The sequence below is a fragment of the Dryobates pubescens genome, chromosome 18 (assembly GCF_014839835.1).
Source record: "Dryobates pubescens isolate bDryPub1 chromosome 18, bDryPub1.pri, whole genome shotgun sequence".
Taxonomy (NCBI): domain Eukaryota; kingdom Metazoa; phylum Chordata; class Aves; order Piciformes; family Picidae; genus Dryobates; species Dryobates pubescens.
The window spans coordinates 11,107,842-11,131,938 of NC_071629.1; the positions used below are offsets into that span (position 1 = coordinate 11,107,842).

The 24,097-nt window shown below is 38.0% G+C and overlaps 1 protein-coding gene across 4 annotated transcripts; it reads left to right on the top strand.

The window, feature by feature from the left end:
* Window positions 1–3,126: 3,126 nt before the first annotated feature.
* Window positions 3,127–23,332, top strand: XIAP (X-linked inhibitor of apoptosis). Of its 4 annotated transcripts, none has more exons than XM_054169760.1 (7): window positions 3,127–3,150; window positions 15,568–16,474; window positions 17,550–17,649; window positions 18,605–18,683; window positions 19,327–19,360; window positions 20,701–20,925; window positions 22,304–23,332. In XM_054169760.1, exons 2-7 carry the CDS (start codon window positions 15,601–15,603, stop codon window positions 22,495–22,497), a joined length of 1,506 nt encoding a protein of 501 aa, XP_054025735.1. In that variant the 5' UTR covers window positions 3,127–3,150; window positions 15,568–15,600; the 3' UTR covers window positions 22,498–23,332. The 4 variants fall into 4 exon arrangements, with proteins under 4 accessions (XP_054025735.1, XP_054025734.1, XP_054025736.1 ...); XM_054169759.1 differs by lacking the exon at window positions 3,127–3,150 and adding an exon at window positions 6,649–6,846; XM_054169758.1 differs by lacking the exon at window positions 3,127–3,150 and adding an exon at window positions 7,357–7,491.
* Window positions 23,333–24,097: the final 765 nt, after the last annotated feature.

Genomic DNA, 24,097 nt, shown 5'->3' on the forward strand with positions numbered 1-24,097 from the left:
CATTTATTGGACTCTCAAGATAATAGTACATAAATTGTGAAAATATGTTTTAAAAAAGAGGAATTTTGCATGTTTTGTAAGATGAGCAGTGACAGCATCACTGGCAATGTAATTAAGAGTCTTGCAAAATTGCCCAAGTTTACTAATACAGAAAGAGTGCAACTTGTAAAACAGGTCTTCCTGAGCCCACAGGTCATCAATCACTTCTTTGTCTAATAGCTGGGTGCTCTTCAGGATCAGCCTGTATCGTTGCACCTCTTGGATGACTACATCCCACAGAAAAATGGTATTTGACATACTGCACCCTGCTAACAAAATCCCTTTGTTAACTTCAGCATATAATTAGCCACTGTCATGCATATGAAGGGTCTGCTGTAGCAGCTCAATGACAGCAGCTATCTTACATCAGGAGGTCCAGGCAGCTCATGCTGGTGTCCAAGCAGTTTCGCAGCATGTGCTTGCAGTTTACACTTCTACTTCTCCCCTCCAGAATGTGTCCAGAGAAGCTCCAAAGACTAATGTCTGTGGAAGATCAGCTGGGCACAAGGAAGTGTAGGGAGCAAAGGCTTGCAAACAACAGTCACTGCTTACCAGTGGGTGAGCAGTAACTCCAGCTTGCCAGAGCTGGTTGGTGTGGCTGTTACTGAAGTTCACAGGCACTTGCTCCACTTTTTTGTAGACTTGAACATCATAGGTACCTTGTGCTGGTCTGTTGTGAAAGGTTAAGGGCATTAGTGCATTAAGAAAATAGGAAAGTTTGAGAGTAAAACCTAAATTCAGTAAGTCAAACTCTTATCAGTGTGGTCCACACCCTTGTTTGCGTTGCTTACCCCAGATACCAGGTATGTTAAAATGGAAGTGTGTCTGTGGCTAATGATAATCGTGCGAGAGAAAACCTAAGCCTGGGCTGCAGACTGATTGGAGTCAAACTATTTCTGAAACTATCTTTCCTAATTCTTGATCCCAATCTGGAAAGAGTCTGTTGGCACTTTGACCATCGCTTTCTGTTCTGCTGCTGCCCAGCCAAGATTTAGATGATGATCTTGAATTTCCCTCATATATATTTATTCCCAGACATTGTCAGTGGGATGGGGGGGAAATGAATGACCAAAGTGATCACTTAAAAGGAACATGCTCGTTAACCATAACATTCCTCTCAATTCCTCTCTCCCTGTTTTCTCCTATCAAGAAAATGTCTGAAAGCATGCAGGGAATAGGCAAGCATTGCTTTGAGGTTGGCATTTTTCTGCTTGCTGTATCACAGGCTTACATAGTACCTGTGTGCCAGAACTAATATTCTAGCACAAAGTAATTATGACCAGAAAACCACGTATGTGGTTATGTGTCACATGCTTGCTAAATCCAAAGCCCCAGTTCTAGATAATTATTTCTTGTATTAATCAGATCAAAGAGAACTAAAATGAATCAATAGTTGCATGCATGTTTACCATTTCCTTCATCATTTGGCATTTATCCTTGTTCACTGTCTCAGTGAGTTGTGAAAGAAAGTAAACACTCTGTGTTTGTACCTGATTTGACACCATGTGTAAGTGAACTTAGAAGTAGTTTCAGTTAGTGTAGCCAGACATCAAAAGAAGGTTAGGTTTTTGCATGATTAAATGCTAACTTTTCCATAGGGCATGTATTACTGGGTTTAGTATTGCTGCCATGATTGGATGCTTTGGGAATCATAGGAAAGTTTGTCCTGCCTAAGATTTCATTGCTGAAACTAGAAAGGCTTACCATGTTTTTCAATGTTTGCTATGTCTGTACTATGATGATACCTCTAATTATCTCCAACCTCCCTTTGGACTTTTCCACTACCTTCACTAAAATGTAATGAGAAGGAGGTTTATTACCTGCTTGCAATGAAAGGAAATGAAGAACGTGCTGTAATAGTAAGTGCTGTGCATAGAGGGACTGGGTGTCATATGCTTTCGGAAGAGAATCAGAGTTGATTTTCTGTGGATCAGCATACAAATGCAAGGCTTTCCTGTTTCTGTGTATCTCTTCTTCCAATGGTAGCAAGAACTTTGGATGTAATTCAAGAGGAAAACACAGCTTTCAGCCATCTGTTACTTGTCAGTTATTCAATTTTCTATTGTCATATTCATGAGAAAATATCCTTCGTTAAGACACTGTTTTGTCATTTTTCTGCATTTGATTTTGTTTCTCTGCTGCATCTATGAAATTTCAGTTCTGGACTGCGTAGCATTTTTCATTCCATTCATTAACCTGATCATAATGGACCAATTAAAGAGTCTATAAGATTAGTAGTAACTAAGAAATTACATTAATTTCTTAGGGAATATACCAACAGACACAGTTTCCCATTGAACCTCTGTGAGTCATGACCCATTATTGACAAAACAGTTTGTGCCAGAGAACTGTTTGCTAAGTCCAGTTTATATTTATCTGACTCAAACAGCTTGGAATAGATTGAAATTTTTAAGGCTATTGTGTAAAGAAAGTTTCAGAGACTATACCTGTGGTATGATCTGATTTTTCAGTTTTATATGATTTGTGGTATTTTTGAATCATAGACTCAGAATAATTCAAGTTGGAAAAGATCTCAGGAGGTGATCTAATCCAGCCTCCTGCAGGGTCGGCCTTGAGATCAGATCACTTCACCCAGAGCGTCTTCCAAACTGGTCATTAAGTCCTCCAGTCATGGGGACTGCTTGACTGTCTTCATATTTGAAAAGCTTTTGCTTATACCCACTCAGAACCTCTTGTTTCTGTCTATGCATATTGTCGCCTGCCCTTCCACAACACACCACTGCCTCCATTTTCTTAGTGGCTCCCTATGTATACAGGAAGGTCACTGGTAGGTCCCCCAGGTCGTATCTTCTCCAGGCCAAACAAGTCCTCCTTCTTCCCTTAGCCACCCCTGACCATCCTGGTGGTCCAGTAGTGTTGACCTCACCCCAGATGGAAAGGGTTTTTCTTTTACTGGTGTCCCCAAAAATGGATGCAGTATTCTAGATGTGGTCTAATGAGTGCTGAGTCAAGGAGGATAATGACTCTCTTCTGGTAAGCAGGTCCTGTGCTGCTGTTCGTACCATCCACCACGCTGCTGCTGCCTTTACTGTCTGGGCACACTGCTAGTTCACACCTACTAAGATCCTCCACTGCAGAGCTGCTCCCCAGGTAGGTGGTCCCCAGTGATTACTATTGCAAGGGGTTGTTCCTTTCCAGATGCAGGAGTTTGCATTTGTCCTTACTGAATTTCATTAAATTTTCTATAATTTAATTAAAATTATCCACATTACTCCAAAATTGTGTTTAAAGACTTGGAATAGTAATTTTTAAAAGACATTTTTGTTTAATTACAATAGAAAATTTAGTAGAACATTAAATTAGTCTTGAAAATGTTACCAGAAGGATGTTGAAAGATAATCTTTGCATGAAACAATTTGAAACATTTGGAAACTGTCCAATTTGAAAATTGTCCAAGAAAATATGAACATTTGTCTACAGCTACTTGGTGTTGACAAAGACATTGGTAGAAATTTTCTTCAAAGTCTTATTACTCCTTGTAGTTCAAGTACCACCACTGTACGATTCCATCTGCAATCAAAAGTACTTTGAAGCAATACAAATAGTTTTAATGCTCTTGGGTCACCAAACTCCTTGCATTGGCTTTACAGTACGACTGCTCTCTTTGGCTTACAATTCCACTGATTTGCAATTATATTCAAAATTAACTTTAAAATCAGTTCAACTCAACAGAAAAAAACCCAAACCAAAACAAAAACCACACAAACCCAACCTGCTTAGTTAGAAAAGAAATGTTTTAAGAGCATAACTGTCTTTATTCTTTTCTGTTTTCTTACTTCCATTTCTTCTAGGTATTGGTGAGAGGGCTTTTTGGGATTGTTTTACCAAAGTTTTCAATTTAGACATGAAAACCTGTACATGGACCACTGTAAAAACACTTTCTGACCTCTAAAAACAATCTGCTTCATTTGGAAAACTATCAAAACCTCAACAGAGCAATGGCCATTGTGAAAATCATTGCTAATGAATGTATTAATAATGTGGTATGACAAGGATTTATAAGATTACATATTTGTGCTCACATTGCAGTGTTAAGGTACAAGCCTCCTCTTGTATCATATTGTGCCAAAGATCCGTAAATAAATGATCTTACTCTGGACCGATGTGAAACGAGTTTAGACTGATGTGACACTCACTACTGTGAGCTATTTCTCAGACAGTGAGACATGTACAGCAATCATTTTGGCATTTTTAGGCAACTGAATTCTGTCTAGCTCACACAAATATTGCCTGCAATAATCAAGCCTTTTACATTTGCTTATTTTCCTCTTCAGGAAATAGAGGATAACACATGAAAGAAATTAGAATGTGCATGCATTTCAGAGGACAGATTTAGATTATTTATTTGAGGTGTGTTTTAACATTTCAGTCAGTTGTGTGTGTCTACAGTGATTTGTTTCCATAGCACATTTCTTGAGGCCATCTCTGTTCACATTAAAGAACATCCTTAAGATACTTTACAGGTTGGACTTGATGATCTTTGAGGTCTCTTCCAACCTTGGTGATACTGTGATACTTAAATAATACTGTTACAGTATTTCCCTGGATAATGGTCTGCATTTTCTGTACCGTTTTCTTGTGTAGAAATTACTTTGTGTTTTTTCTTGGGTTTAGTCTGCACAGATTCTCTGAAGATTTCAAATTGAGAGAAATGCCAGCCTCCTGAGATATCCCCACACACATCACCAGTGACTAAATGGAAAAGTAATTTATTCTTATGAAGGAATGAGAGCCATAGTAACCTCACCAGATGCCAGAAGTATGGAAACAAGTATAAGGATGCAATTTCTTTTAAGAACCACTGTAAAATATGTCTTTTTAAAAATATTTTTGCAGAACAAGTGTAAGTACTAGAAGTACAGAACTTAAGTTAGATTGTAAACCAAGAAAGATGGCTTTGCCTGAAGTCTGTCATGAGCATAACCATGACTTCGCAGTGTCAAATTACAAAACGTTGGTAGCACTGCAGTCAAATTGTTGTTTTCTTTAAAAGTAATGTTAACAAGAACCTATCTTTTCTGATAGCTTTTCGTTAGACTCAATCTACTTCTAAAGTCTCAGACCTTTTGGACTAGTTTTTCCTTTAGTTCAGGGAAAACTTGTTCATCTCTTGTAGGCTCAGCATCATTGTTGGGCTGCATAGGTAAATATTACAGTTTAAGTTGTGGGTCATTCTTTTTTGAATGAAGAGCAAGTAGTATATGGACTTTCATCCTAAGTTATTGACTATTGTTGATTACTGAATATTAATTGTGACTTTTTTTCTGAGTGACCAAAGGGAGTTTATGATTTCATTACTTAAGTTACTATAATTATTTGTAATAACTAGAAGCTTTGAATTAAATTGAAGTCTTAATAGATGCTAGACAACATGAAGTGAGAAATAGTCCTTATCCAAAAGGGCTTCCAGTGTAAGCCCTGGAATTTGCAGGCATTCTGGCACATTGCATAACTAGACTGCTTCTCCTGAAATTGTCCCAAAATGTTTCTCACAAATCTTGAGAGATTATGAATTGTAAAACATAGATCATACATCATGCAGAATGAGGAAACCAACAAAGTTTGAGAATGTTTCTCCAAGTAGCTGGCTTTTTTTTTCAGGACATCAGGAAGCAGGTCCCCTGCATAAATCCAAATATCTTGGCTACATTAAATGTTGTTTTGACTAATCATGAAGGCACCCGAGTTTCTAAAAACTAAAATATTCTGTTAACCTTTTTTCTAATGTTGCACAACAAAGATCTTAGTCTTGAAAATTATTAGATGATTTTGGCCACAACTACCAAAGAAAATAGCTTGAGTTTTCTGTCTGATCTGGAAAATGTTAGTGCAAATACATGAAATGAGAACATAATATAAAGTGGGAGGAGAGGGGAGAGAAGAGTCCATGATAAACTACTTAATAAGTAGCACGACTTGATTTATGTGCAAAGATTAAGAAAAAACTATGACACAGTCCAAGCTGTACTGAGACACACCATGAGCAGGCAACTCATGTCTTGTCATGAGTACTTAAAAGATTAGCATCTGTTAGCATCTCAGTTCCCTTATGCAGTCAATTAAGAGAAGTCTGTACATTTCAGAATAAGTAACTGCACCATCATTCTTTGAGTGAAGGTGGTTCTCAAGAGCCACACCTTCTTTAGGACAAACTTGTGACTTTATTAGTATTGATCTTGTCAGCTAACCAGCAGCAGCATCCATGAGACTTTGCAGGGCCCATCAGGTTGTGGACCAGCCACTCACGTATTCTACCGTTGCACTGCGTTGCGTTGAACAGATTTAAGTCATTGCAAGCCGTTAATAGTGGGGAAAAGGGGTGAGAGCAAGAAGAGATCTGCGATAAACATGCTCCAGAAACCGTCTGGAGAAGATGAGGTGAAAGGGGCCGTTCGAGATGGTGAGGGAGGAGAAGGAGCCTCCGGCCTGGCTAGGACGGCGCGGAGCCGGGGTGCGGTGGGAGCTGAGGCGCTGAGGGGACGGAGAGGCAGCCGGAGCTGCGATGTGGTACTGAGGCGCGACAAGCGAGACTGAAAGCGGTGCGGCGGCCTTCGGCAGGCGCTGCCGTTCTGCGCTTCCCGCATGCTGCCACTACGTGCCGCTCTTCGTCGGCAGGAGCCGACCTGTGGCGGCCACCCCCTGCCGCCAAGGGGCGCTGCTTTCTGCTCCCCTCGGAGCCGTGGAGAAGGGCCGGAGAGGCTGCTGGGAGCCGCCATTTTCTCGGCGTGTGCTGGCTGTGGGGCTCTGCCGGTAGCCGGTGATGGAAAGGACGGGGGATGAGACGCGGTGAGTTGTCAGGGGGGTACGTCCGTAGCTGTCGGTACCCGGTGGTAGTGGGAGAGATGGGCTCTTTGGCTGTCCGCTCCGGCGGATCTCGCTGCCCCCCGTGCAGGTCGGCGGGGGTCCCCGCGAAGGGGCAGGGGCTGCCCACGCAGATGGTGCCGGAGTTCCCGAGGGCTGCCGGGGACGTCGCCGCCCCCGGCCTCTCCCGCGCGGTGGGGGCGGCGACGGGGGTAGCCACCGCCGGGGTTAACCGCCGGCCGGGGCAGGCGTTGCCATGGGAACGGGGCGCGCTCCCCCCGTGGTCAGCTGCCGGTGCGGCCGGGCCGGACCTGACCCTCCGGCTCACCCTGACGCCTGTCCCGGAGCCTGTCCCTCCGGGTGGCTCTGCGGTCCGTATCCCGGCTGCTAGCTGGAAGGTTCAAAAGCGGCTTTCCTGTGAATAGAACACTCAATGTTGTGTTCCCTTTACATAATTGAAGGAATAATTTGCTGTGCTAATACGCGCCTTTGTGGTCACCTGGTTCTTTTGACATACTTAGAGATTGTCTTGCTTCGCCTTGTCCACTCTCCCAATAGACCCATCACTTTCTAGAATGCTCTTTGTGCTTCTAGTTATTAAAAATGCAGTTTTTGTTCGGGTTTTCTATGGTAAGAATTTAGTATTTATTAAGAATTCTGCAGGAAGAAGTTCATTCGGCTCATATTTTTTCATCTCTAATTCAAACTTCAGGCAGTTCCCTTTTGCACAATGGCTATGTATTTATGCTGATAGTATTTCTCATTTTTTGTTTTGTACTGCTGGCGCTCTGATAATCCTATGTACCTGATACAAGTCCTGGAAAGGAGTGTAAGAACTATTTTTTGGTCCTGCTCATTTCTGGCATAACTGTTACTACTCTACATCTGCTAAAATGTATAATTTTGTTCATGAAAGTGCTTTTAGATGCTTCTGCAGAACTGCTGTCCTAATCCCATCATTGTTACAATCTTATGTTGCAATTTGAGTACTCACCGTATAGCTAAGTGGGAAGATTTTGTTCTTTCAACGAACAATTAGAAACTACAAGATCTTACAGTAAACCAATTTGGAAGGAAAGGCAACCAGCTTGGGCACAGACAATGTCTGTTTTGTCAAATACTGTTGTAAAAATGTAATACCTTAACAAAGAACAGTATGATACACATTATAAGCTACTCTTTGTTCATCATGAAGTAAATCGCCACATAACAGAAGAAATTCCATGTAAGAAAGCAAGTTCTCATGTGATGGATTTGAACATTAAGCTTTTCTCTAACTATTTTTCATTTTCCTGACTGCTTCACTTTGCTATCTACTTGATTATTTTGTGGTTTTCTTTGTGACCCTTTAAAGAATACCCATATACTTCTTTCCATGGAAAACTTGTCACCTACAGCATTGGTTTAAAAAAGGCAGAAGAAGGGTTAATATATGGTCTGTAACTCTCTGACCTTGTCCTCTGTAACCAGCAGCAAAAGCAAAAGAATTCCATGAGGGTGATTGCTTGGTTGTGAAATTTTTTACTACACCCACTGATATAAGGCAGAGGTGTATTTGTTATCAGAACAGTGAGAAAATGTGTGTTCCTATCTCAGTTTTTGAAGTAAGAATACGGATGTCATTTCAGGCCTCTGAGTACCTGTGGTAGTGCTTCTACATCTGTTTCTATCTTATCAGGGTGGGTGAGACAGCTGTAGGGAGCTGGAGAGTTTCAGAAAGTCTAATTTATGTCAGATGCAGAATTTCCTAGGAGAGAGGAGGGCAACTGGAACAAGATTCAGTGCTCCAACCTTGTTACCTTTTTGCCACCCTCTAGTTTTTAATTCCAGGATTTTGTATTACCCCTGTTGGATCCTCTGAAGTCTCCCCAGTCATTAGTCCCTTGCTAATTTTAGTAAAACATTTGAATTTCAGACATTCCCTGATCTCAGCCTCTTCCAACTTTGGAATGTATTTTAATTTGGATTTCTTGGCTGAAGGATAGGATTTTGAAGTGTTTTCTTATTTAATCATAGCTTTGGAGTTGTGCCTTTGTAAACTATGTTCTCTAAAAGTAAAATTTTTCATCTCTTGTTTTTTTCTACCACGAACAATGTCAATACTGGGATTTGTTCTAAAGATGGATGGAAAGTAGAGATGAAACCAGTAGCGACTTTGATTAATCTATTGCTAAACTTGGTCTGATTGGATGCTAACTTTTTAGAGTAAAACTGTGAGTACTCTTTGCATTTTCTTCATTCAGGGCTTAACAGTGCACAGTCTTTTACTACTTTTTATGTCTTGTGGCATGTAGTCTGTCTTGTGGAGGTCTAAACAAAAATACACTGAATGTGACAATTGAAAATTAGGCTCCAGAAATGGTAAGATTTTTGAATACCAAAAAAGTAGCTCCATATAAAGGATAAGACTGAAGGAGACATTGCCACAAAGCTTGAATTGAATGTCACTCCTATTGCAGAAAATGTATAATGAAGCAATGCTTACCTTGTAGCTTGATATCCTCCTCCTGCTATATTTTGGAAGGTTTCTTATTGAATAGGAAGGCAAGCAGAGTGTTTTCAACAGGTAGAACTTTCATATTTAATTTTTGGCACAATAGTAGAATTAGAATGAATCCAAAAGTCATCCCAATTTCCCAACAAATGTATAAGAAAAGTACAGAATATAATTCCACAGAGATTTCCAAGTTTACAAATTATTTGTGTGTGTATATATATGTATGTATGTGTATGTATATACACACACACATGTATTCACCTCATTCTTTAGTATCAAAACATGCTTTCTGGTATCACTGGCAGTGTTTCTGCATGAGGCTGCAGTTAAATGAATGTGACACTGGTATGGTTGGGAGGATTAGCTGGGTGGAAATTAACACCAGTGAGCAAGGCAGGAGGTTATGGGCTCTTTGTACTTGCATGGTTTTTCAACTTTGCTTTAGAATCCAGAAGATTCAGCAGTTTTACTGAGGAATTAATTGGGCTGCCATAGCTGAAGTTCCATATCATTGTCTCCTTTATGAAAGACACCTCTTTTTCATCAATTTTAAGTTTAAATGGTTTGTGAAATGATGTAGCACCAAAAGTTGGAGCATAGTTTATACTCCAAAAAAGTGACGTATTCCAGGGCACTGCAGATTTTGATAGGCATTTTTTACTGTTGGCTTTTCTGCTTAATATACTCCCACTGACTGCATCATTTTTCATTTCTTCACCAAAAGGGCACTAACTCAACTTTTAGGGCCACATTTCTATAGTGGTGCACTTTACATTCACAGATTTAAGCTTCAGTTTGTTTATTTATCTTGTCTGCTTTATAGTTGACAAAAGTAGCTTGTCATCTCTCCTGTTGGGAGGGTAAGAACTGCTCAGCTTGCATAGCCCCAAAATGCATTGGTAGACTTTGGTGAATGGAAGTGTGCTTCAAATTGCATTAAATACAATTTCTAAGCTGTGCTCTATCAGAGGAAAAAGTTCTGAAATTGAATTCAGTTTCTCAAGGAAGAACTTAAAAGCTAAATCAAATTCTTGTTAATAATACAGCAGCTAATGAATTAGATGTTCTAAAGTTAAAACATCAAAATTATATAGAATGTAGATATTCTGTCACTTGAATTGTGCATCTAAAATGTAAGTGCATAATATAAAAATGAAGGATCTTTTAAAAAATTGATTCCCACCCCCATGTAGTAGTGTTTGTAGTACCGAATTTGAAATGTGTTTTCACAGTGATTTATCTAAGAAGCCTTTTATGAGAAAGGGAATGCTAGCGTAAATAAGCAAATGAAGATACTGGTAGGAGCTATGGAAGCCAGATGGAAAACCAACAAGGCTAATTTTCTGAAGTGCTGGGAGGGAAAACAAGCCCTGCAAACTAGTGATGTAAAAATTACTCTTTGTCTGTGATTTGCCTGAAAGAATATTTTCAGAATCTCAGTAAGTTTATATGGTCCAATTCAAGTGAATGTATTAAAAATTGATAGCTACATCATACACAGAATTCTGTATGATTTACAGGAGTACAATGCCTTTCATGAAAAATATTTCATTATATTCCTGCCTATGCCATGAATAAAACATTCATCTTACTGGAACTGCCAGAGTAACTTGGGAGAATTGGGAATGCTCCTTCCTGTTTTATAGCTTTGTTTTGGTGGGGGCTTATTTTAAGTTTTGTGCTTTTGGTGTTGGCTCTCCTGATCGCGCCTTTTACCTTCCGACTCTCTATGTTTTCTCAGTAGGCCTAAAGTGTAGGGTTTGGCAAGGGTTTTTGTGTGTGTGTTTTTGTTTTGGGGCTTTTTTGGGGTGTTTGGGTTTGGGGGTTTTGGTGTGGTTTTTTGTTGTTGTTGGGTTTTTTAAATTATTTGTTTGGTTGGTTTTTTGTGGAGAGGTTGGTTCCTCCCCCTACACACACCTTATTTTTAGGTACTGTCATCTGTAGGCAATTTATTTCAGTGGCAGCAGCTGTCAGGACTAAGCCTTTGCCTTAGATAGGTTTTCCTGTGTCCAATTTTAAAATGCTAGCTCTCTTTCATATTTTGCTTTGCACCAAGCACTTAGCAAGGTGAGGCAGAGTTAAAATGACTTTCTCCAGACCTTTAGTGCTTTCTCTTTCATGGTCACTGAATAATGCTGACTTACACATTCATTAACAGTTCTAACTGATTATGACTTATGTTTGACTTTTGATGTCTTTGTAGGACCGTGTTTGTAGGCTACAGCATGCCATTTTTTCTGTAGTGGCATGTATTTGCTTCTTTCTTCTTGTACACGTCTAAAAACATTTATCTTGCAAGTTCACAAAAAAAATATTTTTTTTCCTATGCCATTTGCAGATGCAAATTTCTCCCATTCTTACTGAGAGCACTGCCATGAATCTGTTGTTTATTGCTCTGTTCTGTACCTATAAGACTTCTTCAGGAAGAAAAATACAGCATAAAAATTATTCTCTAAATGGTATGTTTCTATTGACCTGGTTTTATTTATTTCTGAGGTGGAGAGATGTAAAAGTCCTTGTGGCTAGAGTGAAGATTTAGGAGGCTCTAACAGCCCACTATAGCCTTGAGCTGCTGTGTAGGAAGCTAAGTAGGAGCTATTTGAAAAACAGACAAATGAAGCTGAGCTGATGGGTTTATGTAAGCTTTGGTGCTGACTCGGAAGGCGTTGTGTAGATACATGCCCTCTTTATAAAATAAAGTAAAAAAAACCCAAACAGTTGGGTATTTTTTTAATGGCTACTGATAATTACATGTAAATGTGCTAATATTTGTAAACACTGTTTAAATCAATCTCTGTGTTCCTTTATGGTTTTAATCTATAAATAACACTTCCAGTTATCAGCATACACCTTCTTTGATCTAATTGCAGCTGAGCAGGCACGAAGTGAAATTCAGTGGAGTGACATATGCATAATCTGCGTGTCAGCTAGTACAGTATGTTCTGTCTGATATTTACTCAGTGCACTACACTCACATTTCAGAATTCAGTCAACAATAAACACTAATGTTGCTCTCACAGTGAGCATGTCAAGTAGTGGAAGCTTCATGTTTACGTACCCTTTGGTCAGGAGCATGGGGCTGTGAGAGTAGGTTTCAGACTTGAAGGTTGCTGCCGTGCTTCTCATGTGGAAGATTTAAAAATAACTCCTTATAATTCCAGTCTGGTTTAGGATTAAGGAAGGAAATAATCATCTCTAGTGAAATATCTTTGAAAGAAAAAAAGCAAGTTCCCCACTTTTCCTTTGAGGCATTTCAGATCTAGCTAATGCAGTGATACATTTTTGCATAAAATCCTGCCTGTTAGTATTTTTAAGGCTGAATTAACATGTTTGCTTGCAAAATCATACTCACAATTGTGCATTTTGAGTAAGTTAGTATTGCTTCTATGATTTTTTTCCTTCTAAAATGTAATCAATAGACCATATAAGTTGGTACCTAAGGTTGAAAGTGGAAAGTGTCTTTTATTCTATATGCATGTGAAACTGCTATATCAGACTTTCTTCTTTTTAAGAATGACAAATTTAAACTTGAGTTCTGATAATGAAGCAGTTAAGTGGTGCTTTGAGCATGCAGATAGGTAATGAGATGTGGGAGCATAATTAATTCTGTCTTATAACTGTTTTTTTAACTTCATGTATTGTAGTCATCATTATAGAATGTAGTCACTCTGTATCAAAGCAGGGGTGATCTTTGTGCCCGCAGTAAATTCCTGAGATAAAGTCAGGCTTGAGCCTTTGTCTGCCTGTACCTCTGATTTCACCAAGGACAGGGAGAGCAAATTGCAAAGGATGGCTGAGTAGATCATTTCTGATTTGCCACAGCTATTTTGTATGCAACGGATCAAAGAGGAGATATAGAAGCTCTATTCTGATTTTAAAGGAAATCTAAACCAAAAAAACGTTTGTGTAAAAACATTTAAATAAGCTGAGTTGTTTACTGTTTCTGAACTCATTTCCAGATTAGTACATTAGCAGTGAAAGTATACTTCTATTCATATATTGAAAGCATATGCATTTGTTTATTGTTTTCAATGCAGGTTTTGAAAAGGATTCTCTAAAGGATGTGAGGCAGACTTTGCCTTCTTGTAGAAAGTCTTTTAGGCATACAGATAAGAAAATGACTATGTGGCCAGTGGTATTTCAGTAATGCAAATTATTTTATGAATGCATGTAGTTGTAAGGATGATAGACCCATAAGATCACTCCTAAAGTCCTAAATTAAGATTTTTCAATGAAAATAACATGAATTTCTAAGCTTACATTATAAAAATAGATTGTTTTCAATACGCATGTATTATGACATCTTTCACATTACTACATGTAGCTACTGATTTATTTTTTTAGTTAGGGTTTGGGGTTTTTTAGGTTGGGGTTTTTTTAGTGGGGTTTTTTCTTGTGGGGGTGGTTGGTGGTGGTTTGGTTTGGGGTTTTTTTGGGGGTGGTGGTTTTTTTTTCCCTCCCTTCAGGGTGAAACCAAGCATATAGGACAGATTTGTAGGTCAGTCAATGCAATTTGTTCAGATGCTATTTTTAAAATCACAGTATGATTTCTAGTGTCATTACATTACTCACAAACTGTCTTACAGAAGGAATTAAAGCTGGTGCTCAGAAGTAGTCTTGTGCTCTTGACTACCTGAAGCAAGCACGCTGGGTCTCTAACGTCATCCTTTCTCAACCTGCTTATGGGTTAATTATCTTTGTCATCTTGGCAGAGGATGCGGTGTTCCTGCATTTTAATTTTCCCCTCCTCCTTCTGAACTTTAAAAAAGGTTTTGTCTTTCCTGCAGAAGCTAAATCTGGTATTATATGAGCAATTATAATTGTAAGGTCTGCATTGACCTTACAGGAAGTATAATCAATATTAATGCAGGTGTTGAGGAAGATGAATATTTGCCTAATGGCCTGCCTTATAAAAGTGAGACCTGGAAATGGATGCATTTCAAGATTCATATAGAAAATGGAGGGGTAGAGTTGTTCCAATTAATACATACTATATTCTTCCTTATATGCATTTATTTTTGCTGATTGCTGAATTATTGTGTGCTAAGGACTCCATTTGGGCAGTCTCATAATAAAGCAATTAAACACTTTATAAGGGAGTGGGTTTGAGATGTTTATCAGAAGTAGCCTTTGTTTTACCCAAGAATTTTCAGGTCAATAATACCACTACACTTGTCAGGACAAGAGATAAACTTTTACTCTGCTCAGCTTTCACACATCTTGGGATGAAGGCAGTGACTGTCAGTTTGTGGTTCTTGTGTAGGACCTACAGGAAAGTTATTTCTTCCATTCTCATAAAAGAAGGGTTTTGTTTGAGTGCTCTTAACAGCCTTCTGGCACAGAACAGCATGGGGTAGGGCTGGCAGTTGGCACTTACCCTGGAAAAGTGCAGGCAGGAATAGAAATGTGGGACAGGTGGTAAGGAGAATGATGCTCCTTCAGGAAGAGAAGGGAGAAAAAGCTGAGGTGACAGCAGAGGCACAGAATACCTGACAGAGGGTAGGCAGGGCATGGAAAAGTGGTAACAGTGTGCTGGGCATGAATGCTATTGCTGGGCAGTCCAAGATGCTGATCTTGAAAGCAGAGCACGGCACTTTGGTAAAATTACCCCAGGGAAACATCTGATAGTTTTTTTCATGAGATGTTATGCTAAAACAATATAAAACAAGTCCAAAGACTTTTTTTGCTTTTGGTGGTTTTACTAGTTCATGCCCTTATGTAAAGGAAATGGTGGTCATGGCCTTCATTTGGGAAAAATAAAGTTGTATTTCTGGAGTGGGCTGTAAAATCTTGCAAATCTGGTTGGGCTTGTATCAGTGTTTTAAATGCAATAACTTTGTATTTCAGAAACCTTTGGGCAGGGTTTTGCCCAGAGCTTTTCTTAAATATTCTGTCGATTTTGTTCCTGCAGCATTTGTTTGTTAGGAGGTAGAACTGCTTTTAAAGCTATAAATGTGTAAATTTGTGTGTTTTCCAGGTAAACTTTTATTGCCCTGTAAACCTTAATGATCTTCCTGCCTTTCTTTATGGATTTTGTTGTTGTTTTTAACGTTCTGGTGTTTGCCTCTGCATGGCAGGGAAGGCAGGGAAGGGTAGCATGGGAGAGAAGAGGAAGAGGTGTTATTTTAATTACATAAAGGCTAGATAGTTTAACTTAGCCAGTTTCCATTCTTCTCTTTGTGAAATTAAAACATTTATTCTTTGTTTAGGAAATAAGACAGGAGAGCCCTGCTTATGAAGAGATGACGTGTAATGGCCCAGACAACTCAGAAGCTTCTGCCACTTCAGACACTGACAGTGACCAGGAATGGGCACAGGAACACTACCGACTAGGAACTTTTGTTGAATTTCCACTTGACTGTCCAGTTTCAGCATCAGCACTAGCACGAGCTGGCTTTGTTTATACCGGAGAAGGTGACAAAGTGAAGTGCTTCAATTGCCATACAACTATTGAAGGATGGTTGCCTGGGGATTCTGCAGTTGAGAGGCACAAAAACCTTTCTCCAAACTGCAAATTTATTACTGAGTCTACTTTTCTGGAAAATAACATACCTCCTGTCACCCAGAACTACCAGCACAGAACTGAAAATGGTTCCAGCAGTTCAGCCCTCCCATGTACTTTGGATGACTCTTCTGATGTGGAGGCAGATTACCTTTTGAGAACTAGGCAGGTTGTGGATATGTCAGATAGTTTGTATCCTAAAAACCCCACTATGTGCAGTGAAGAGTCAAGATTAAATTCTTTTCACAACTGGCCTCTCAACAGCCAGTTGACACCAGAGGAATTAGCTAATGCTGGATTTTATTATACAGGTGTTGGTGATGAAGTGGCATGTTTTTGTTGTGGTGGAAAGCTGGAACAGTGGGAACCCGGTGACATAGCTTGGTCAGAACACAAGAGGCATTTTCCCAAATGTCTTTTTGTCCTGGGCCGGGAAGTTGGAAATGTTCCAAGTGAATCCGTTCCTGCTGAGCTTGGGAGAAGTGGTCTGAACAATGCACAGCATCCAAGGAATCCATCTATGGCAAAATTTGGAAGACGTTTACAAACGTTTTTGACTTGGATATATCCTGTTGACAAGGAACAACTTGCTGAAGCTGGATTCTATAGCATAGGTAAGCCAAACCTTACAATGATTACTATCTCCTACAAAGAAATTTTACACAAGTGTCTCATTCTGGAAAAAAACCCAGATAGTTTGTTATTCTAATATGGAATGATCTGCCGGAATTTCTTGACTCTCTAAACTGCATCTCATAGTTTTTCTGTAAATTGATATACATTAAGTATTTTTAATAGTGAAGTATATACTTGGTCTATTTCTTTTTTCAGTAAAATACCAGTGTGTTTTCCTTGTCTGCTAAACACCTTATAATGCATCTTTAATAATGACAACCATTGAAGTTAATACTTCTTTTAGTAACATGTGTTTGCATTGTCATATCATTCAGGCATCTGGATCTAGCAAATGCCAGTAGTACCTGTTGTAAAAGCTCTGTGAAGGCAGCGGCTCCGGTTGAAGAGCTTTTACTCTACACATGTAGTGTTTGACTTGAGTGAGACTCCAATGTCTTTGTGCATTGGTTTCCCAATTAGGTTGAATCGCACAGTACCTTAAAGCTCTTTGAAATTCTGCACTGAGAAGTGCTGTAGAAGTGCAAAGTGTTGCTATTATTAGGTCACAAAGAAAAGGAGATTATCTGGGGTAATTTCTTGCTCTCCTCTGAACTGACTTCTCTTTGTAGCTCTCAGAAGAACTTTTAAATTTGACTCCATTTGTTTTACTTGTGGCCATAAATAAAAGCTTTGATATATTTTTGAATGGGTGATATATGGGCTATACTTGTGCCCAGCAGAACTGTTTTTATTGATTTCTTCTTAGATTCCTAAAAATACCTAACTTCAGACAGCCACGTGAGAGCTGTATGTTATACTTCTTATCTGTAAAATCACTTGCCAAAGTGAAATTCAGAAATATTTCATATGTTTCTTATTCTGTATTTTTTAAATTCAAGTCTCTCCTGAACATTTGTTTCAAATCATACTTATTATGTCATCCTTTAAAATGGAGTTATTTTTAGTTACAGTTGCTAATCAGTAAAATGGGTATTAATAATGTAGCTTCTTAGTTGAAAGCGTATCGTTGTATCTGCTACAAGTGTGGCACTTCATTCTTGCCTCTTTCCTCAGGTAATGGTGATCATGTTGTGTGTTTCCATTGTGGTGGAGGATTGCAAGAGTGGAAGGAAAATGAAGACCCATGGGATCAACATGCCAAATGGTTTCCTGGGTAAGGTATTTTTTTGCTGTTTTCTTGTTGCATGACTGAGTCTTACTTACAGTATACTACGTTTTAATGACAGAAGATGCTAATAAAGGTTTCAGAAGGTTCACTGTGGCTTAACATTGTTTGGATTCATGAAAGTAACTGATTTTTTTTAAATTGTCCTCCCCACTTCCCTCATAATTTTTTTTCCAATAGTGGTACAGGCAGTTGCTAATTATTAATTTCTGCCACTTGGAAATTCCAAATTTTGACTTGGTGCAGTGAATGGGTAAGACACATTTTCTTGCTACATTGCATTCATTATGGATTTGATTTAGTTTTAGTTTGCTTCAATTGTGTCAGATTTGATTATTTCCTCTCAGATTATTAACTCTTACCTGAAGTTTATGTCTGCACATCAGTCTCAGTGGCAGCATGTCAGTCTCAAAGCATACTGTCTGTGTCCAGCAACAGCACACCATGATGGTCAAGTATTTGCTGAAGGTAGAGAACTATTGTTGAGGAGTTATGCCATTCCCTAAATCTTCCGGTAGGGAAGAACTCTGCCCAGCGGCTAGGACTGGTTGGAAAATGGTGAAGGCAAGCATGTATGGCACCTATCTGACCAGTTACTGCTTTTCTTTGATTGCAACAGACTAAAAAACCCCAACATTTTAACATAATGTTTGGGTTTTGTTCGAGTCTTTAGTTAGATAGACCTATGGCATCAGCTATCATGGCCAAAAAGTCTTAGGTTTCTGTCTCACCAAAAATATGAAACAGGTAAGTACTGCTGAAGTGATTGTGTTGTTTTTAGGGCTGTTTAAACAACATTACTGATGTTGACTAAACATTTAGAGATTTCAAAAGCAAGCATTCTGTATGATGTAGGAAATGTAAAGAAGCTTTCCAAAGTTCATAGTCAATTTTTGTTTGCTGCTTTGGCACTTTTATTTTAACTCAATGTTTTCATTTATAGGTGCAGCTTTGTAAGAAATGAAAAGGGGATAGAATTTATAAATAATGTTCACTTAAGAGATGGATCTAGGGATTCAACAGTAAGTGTCTTGCTTACCAATATAATTTTGTTAAAATAGAAAACTCTTCACATAATTTTGATATGGAATTACTCTTCTAATTATCTGCATGTGATTTAGTCCTCCTCCTGCTACTTCATTGGCAGAAAGTAAAAGACATCAAAGTATGTTTTGGTTCTGTCATTCCAGGTTTGTAGATCTCTCAGTTCTCCTTAGCTGAGTTATTGATCACAGGTGTCAGGCACCCTGTAAACGCTGTACATTTGGTACGGACCAACTGCTGGGTTTTTTTATAGCATGGGACCCTATGGTTTGCAATTAATAATTCCTTTATTCAAGTATAGTAGATAATTCTTCTTGTTAGTAGAGCATTATTAAACTGGTGTGTAGTCACTAAAACATAAAGCTAATGTTATTTTAGAATTCTTTGATACACTAAGAATTGTGTACATATGATTGTGGCAAAGATGGGTTAACATGAAAATTTTAACCAATATTAGAGACATAACATAACAGTGATCCCTTTGAAAGATTCAGAGCAGATTTAATCGGTTTAGTCAATAAAATAACGGAAATCAAATAGCTATTTTCTGTCTTGGAGCTGCATAAGTTTCCTTCTGCATTCTCCAGAATGGTAATTTTGTCTGTTTATATTTCATTTCAGACAGAAGCTGCTGAAGGGACAACACTTCCTAGAGGTACCTGTTTAGAAAAAAACAAACCAAACACACAAACACCACCACTCTCCCTGTTTTGCAGTATCCATCTTCACATGTATAGTAAAGGAAATGGTTAATTATAAAAATAACCCTATTATGTTTTTAAAGAAAGCATGACAGGCACGTTCTTGGGTGATACTCTTCCATTGCTTCTGAAGAACCATGGAATGAATTTTATTTCTTTTAGGGGAAATCTGTTCATGGTTGGATAAATACTGTAAAGTGAAGATTGTAAGCCATGAAAGAAGTACGTATAGGATGCAGTCTTATTTTTATAGCTAGTAGGTATGCATCAAGTAATGAATTAATAGTGCTGTGGGATGAATGTTAAAGAATACTGAACTGAAACAGCCATTGTTGCTTTTCATGAGGCAGGAAGAATTGGTCTGTTAAATGGCAAGGGCTAGGAAGCGGAGAAAGCTTAAACAGCTCAGTATGTGTTCCACTGTTACACATTCCTGCAATGTGTTTTACGAATACCGAGCAATAAAAAGACAAGAGAGTTAAAGGGGTACTAGGAAGACAATCAAGCAGCTTCATCCGATGGAATGATGGCTGTTGCTAATGAGAGTGGTTATACAAACCCTGTTTTAGAAATCTCACATGCTGCTCAGATGTTAGAGTGAGAATTAGGTTAAAATTTTTGCTCTTTGAACAATCTTGTTAAGAATAAATTAGTCATTTGCATGTAATAGAAGAACTGTAAATAAGGCACACTGCTAACAAATTACCAGCAAATGGTATAAAAAAAGGGGGGGGGAGAACAAACTGAGAAATGGTTTCCCAAAATAGTGATGTGTCTTACCACAGATAGACTTGCTTGCTGATTGTGCTGCATTTTGGTTTTGTAAATTAAAATCCTTTATTGATTTCTTTCAATGTAATTATGAGTTTGGTGTTTTTTTCTTTCCTGGAACTGAACTAAATTTAATGTAATGTTACCAAATACTTACATATCTATTGTGCCTTGGAATTTTGGATGAATTTCAGTCAAGATTCAATTATAGAATTTGTGATGTTGTGATACGACCTTTTCAAAAGAAATTGAAGTACTTGATTTGAATAGCAAATCTTGGAGGATTTCTATATTGTAAGTAGATGCAGACAGGGAAAGCTAAGGTGGAAGATGTCTCAAGTCTGCAGTTTTGGGTGTTTTGCAATGTAGTTTTTACAATGAGCAAAATTCTCAAATTGGAAATATGGTTCCTTTGGATAGATACTTGCAAAGGTGTTTTAGAAGAGTACTGTAGTGAATACTGACTAATAATTGGATTCATTCTTGCTAAATTGTTTGTTTATTTTTTAATTTCTTGTTTTAGATGATCTCTTACAGAATCCTTTGGTACAAAGTGCCATAGACATGGGTTTCAGTTTGAATGAGATTAGGAACACCATGGAAAAGAAATTGCAGATGTCTGGAGAAAGTCACACATCTGTTGAGGATCTGGTAGCAGACTTAAGTGCTCAGAAAGAAAACACAAGGGAAGAAGAAACAAATGAAATCCCAGTTCAGCAGGATGAGCTTATTCAATTGCAAAACCTCTGTGTGTACTCTCATATCAGTTTTTTAGTCTGTGAAATATATCTTACTGTTACGTGTTTGTTCTGCACACTGATCCAAGCCTTTCCTGAGGTGGAGTTACAATATTGTAACTTAAAATTCAGGAGATTTATTTTTGGACATAAAAAAAAAAAGCTGAACAAAGAGGGTGGTAAAATATTTGAGTGCAGCAGCATTTGTGAAATACCATGTATAAAATAAGTAACTAAGTGTGCTTGTGGGAAAGGTTATACAATGCTAATTAAAAAGCCAAAATCATTGTGACAATTCATTTAAAAATAAAAGCAAGAATAACTATACATGTGGGAGCTCTGGTGGCAAAATTAAATAGATGCTGCAATGTATCTTCAAATAGTCTACTTGAAGTTAAAAAATTCTAATATGGGACTATTTATCTTTCAGTATAAAATTTTGCATGGAATACAAGCAATTTCCTTCTTGGCCAGTATGAAAAAGTGTACTTGTAGTTGATGTTTCAATTCTTTGTTATCCAGCTATGCTGGGACATGCAAAGTTGTGCTCAGAAAGCCATTGTGGTACACTGCAAACAGACCAAACCCAGGACTTGTAACTCTGGACACTTACAGTTTAAGACAAGCATATGGCTGAATTCATAGGGAGCGAAAGACCATCTGGTTGGCCTGATCAGCAGAGATCTTGCCAGCCTGCTACTTCAATAAGATTTTTAATGCATGTGGCAGAAAATGAACTTGAAATGAAGATGGATATTCTTTTTGTGGTTGGCTGTACAGAGCTTTCCCCAGCTGCTGGGGGAAGGAATTTTTAAAGTTTGCTATTTCAGCCCAGGCACGCTGAAATAACAGAGAGCTCACATGCAAAGTTGTTTATTTCTGTGTTACAAATCTGTAAGCTTTTGAGGTATGGGCATTTAGGAAATGGAAGCAGGGAAGGAAATCACATGCTCATTCTTTTCACTGAGGAAACTCTCTATTAAAAAAAACCTAAAATATTCCAAATTACTTAACCAGTATAAATGAGCCAGCCTTTCATCTTCTGTACAGATTTAGGGAAAGTTGTTCATGGAAAGTCTGTGAAAAGAATGGTTCCTGATTGAAATATGCATATCCTAAATTCTATAGATATTTCAAGCTCTTCTAAATATAGATAGTTGAATTCCCTGCTTGCATTGGCCAGGAAGATATCCTGAGATGGCAGCAGGGAGCGGGGGGGTGGGAGGGAAGAGGATTCCATGCTGCAGCTTGGTTTCCTATCTTTTATAATTATTTTGTTGTTTGTTTTTAAAGATGTGGCCTTTGAATTATATGGGGGGGGGGGGGGAAGGAAAAAAAATCAGTGGTACTTAGTATGTTAACTTCTTTTTATGTGTTTATTTTTCTTAGATCTCAGTACTGAGGAGAAGTTAAGACGCTTGCAGGAAGAAAAGCTTTGCAAAATCTGTATGGCTAAAGATATATCAGTTGTCCTCATTCCCTGTGGTCACTTAGTTGCCTGTAAGGAATGTGCTGAACCATTTGATGACTGTCCTCTGTGTCGAACAAATATTATGAAAAAACAGGAAGTTTTTATGTACTAGTGAACTGTATGGCACTGTGGAGGCAAACGTTTCCTTCTTTACTGTAATCATGTGGCAGCATTTGGATTTTTCTGCTGTCAAACTTGACATACGGTTTAACGTTTTCCAAAAGATTTTCCTCAGCTGATTTTTTTTTTTTTTTGTATGCAGAAAATCAGCATAGAAAGGCAAATATGTACATTCTGTAACTTCAGTTCATAGACCTGATCTGGGAAAGCCCAAGTAATGCAAAGCTCTATTTATGTGATCATTCCTTTGCTTCACCTTGGTAGGATTCCGTACAACTGAGGTTTATGCAAATACAGTTGTATAGTCTGGCCCTAAATATAATCTGTAAATAAGTGAGGTTAAATTATTATATACATGTACATTGTATCTGAGATTTTAGCTTCTCAAAGATGTTATGTAAATTCTCTTATTTCTGTACTTTTGCTTGTGACATAATTCAGAGAATGTGTAAACCCGCTGCCTCGATGTTTCACTTTGTTTGCTAGTGCTACTCTGTAAGTTTGTAAGTCCTGATATATGAACCCTATCTTCCCATTTATTTTTTCTGGCTTCAGTAAACTAGTTTTATCGGTCCATTTTGCACATAAAATCCCTCTGCATATAAAATGCACATTAATTTCATTCCTTTAAAAGAGAACTCAAGAGAAATTAGATTTTGCATACCTTGTGAAAGGAGCAGTCTCATTTTAAAATTGCCCTCTACACAGGGAAGTGTTCATTGTTTGAGTTCTTTTTCTTGTGTTTTTGTAACATTCAGAATTATCCCAATCATTTATGTGCTACTACTTTTGCAGTCTAAGATTCAATTATGTCCCTATGAATATGCTTTTTCATTTCTTTTTTTTTCCTTCTTGTAATTCACCAGTAGAGTTAGAAATCTTTTACTTTTGTTTTTACCAATTTGCAGTAATTAAAATTAAAAAGTTAACTATGCTAGTGACTGTCAACTTAAAATGCTTAAACTTTTTCTTACTGGACTGATCCTTAATTCTCCAATTAAAGTATCATAGCTTTATATTTAAGTACAGCTGGTTTACAATCACTCTGCTTAATTATGTGACTCCTTCACCTTGTGAAGATAAAAAGTTCTTGTATATATTTTTTATCTTTGAGTCCTAAACACTTAAGAGATTTGGAATATGCAGAATAGATACAGAATATAGTTTTTCACATGATTAAAGTTTTAAATCCAGTACATAGAAATTTAATGCCTACTTTTCTATTTTTTTAAATATGTGCTGTGGTTACTTACTGGCATAACATTATGAATGTTATGTAATTAAGTGCAACTCAGTTGTTCCTTGATCAGTAGATCTGATTCTCACTTTAATAAAAAACAATTGCAACAGAAGGTTGCTTTCTGCTTTCTTGTTGGTTTGTTTGTTTTTGCAACTGACCTGTTACTGATTTAACCTGAATGTTAAGGATAACAAATACATTTTAACTGGAGAGGAAATAAAATCTATTGTTTGTATAAAATAATTAATTATGAATTTAAAATATATGAGCTTCTGCCCCCCTTTTTTAAAAACTAATTATAATTTGGTTCTTGGAATGTATGACGACTAGAAATTCATAAAGAATTCAGCAC

Excerpts from the sequence above, each read along its gene's own strand:
- XIAP (XM_054169758.1), top strand. The coding sequence starts at position 7,465 with ATGCAGTTTTTGTTCGGGTTTTCTATG. Across the intron at positions 18,684-19,326 it reads ATGGATCTAGGGATTCAACA|ACAGAAGCTGCTGAAGGGAC; the intron begins GTAAGTGTCTTG and ends ATTTCATTTCAG. Across the intron at positions 19,361-20,700 it reads AGGGACAACACTTCCTAGAG|ATGATCTCTTACAGAATCCT; the intron begins GTACCTGTTTAG and ends TTCTTGTTTTAG.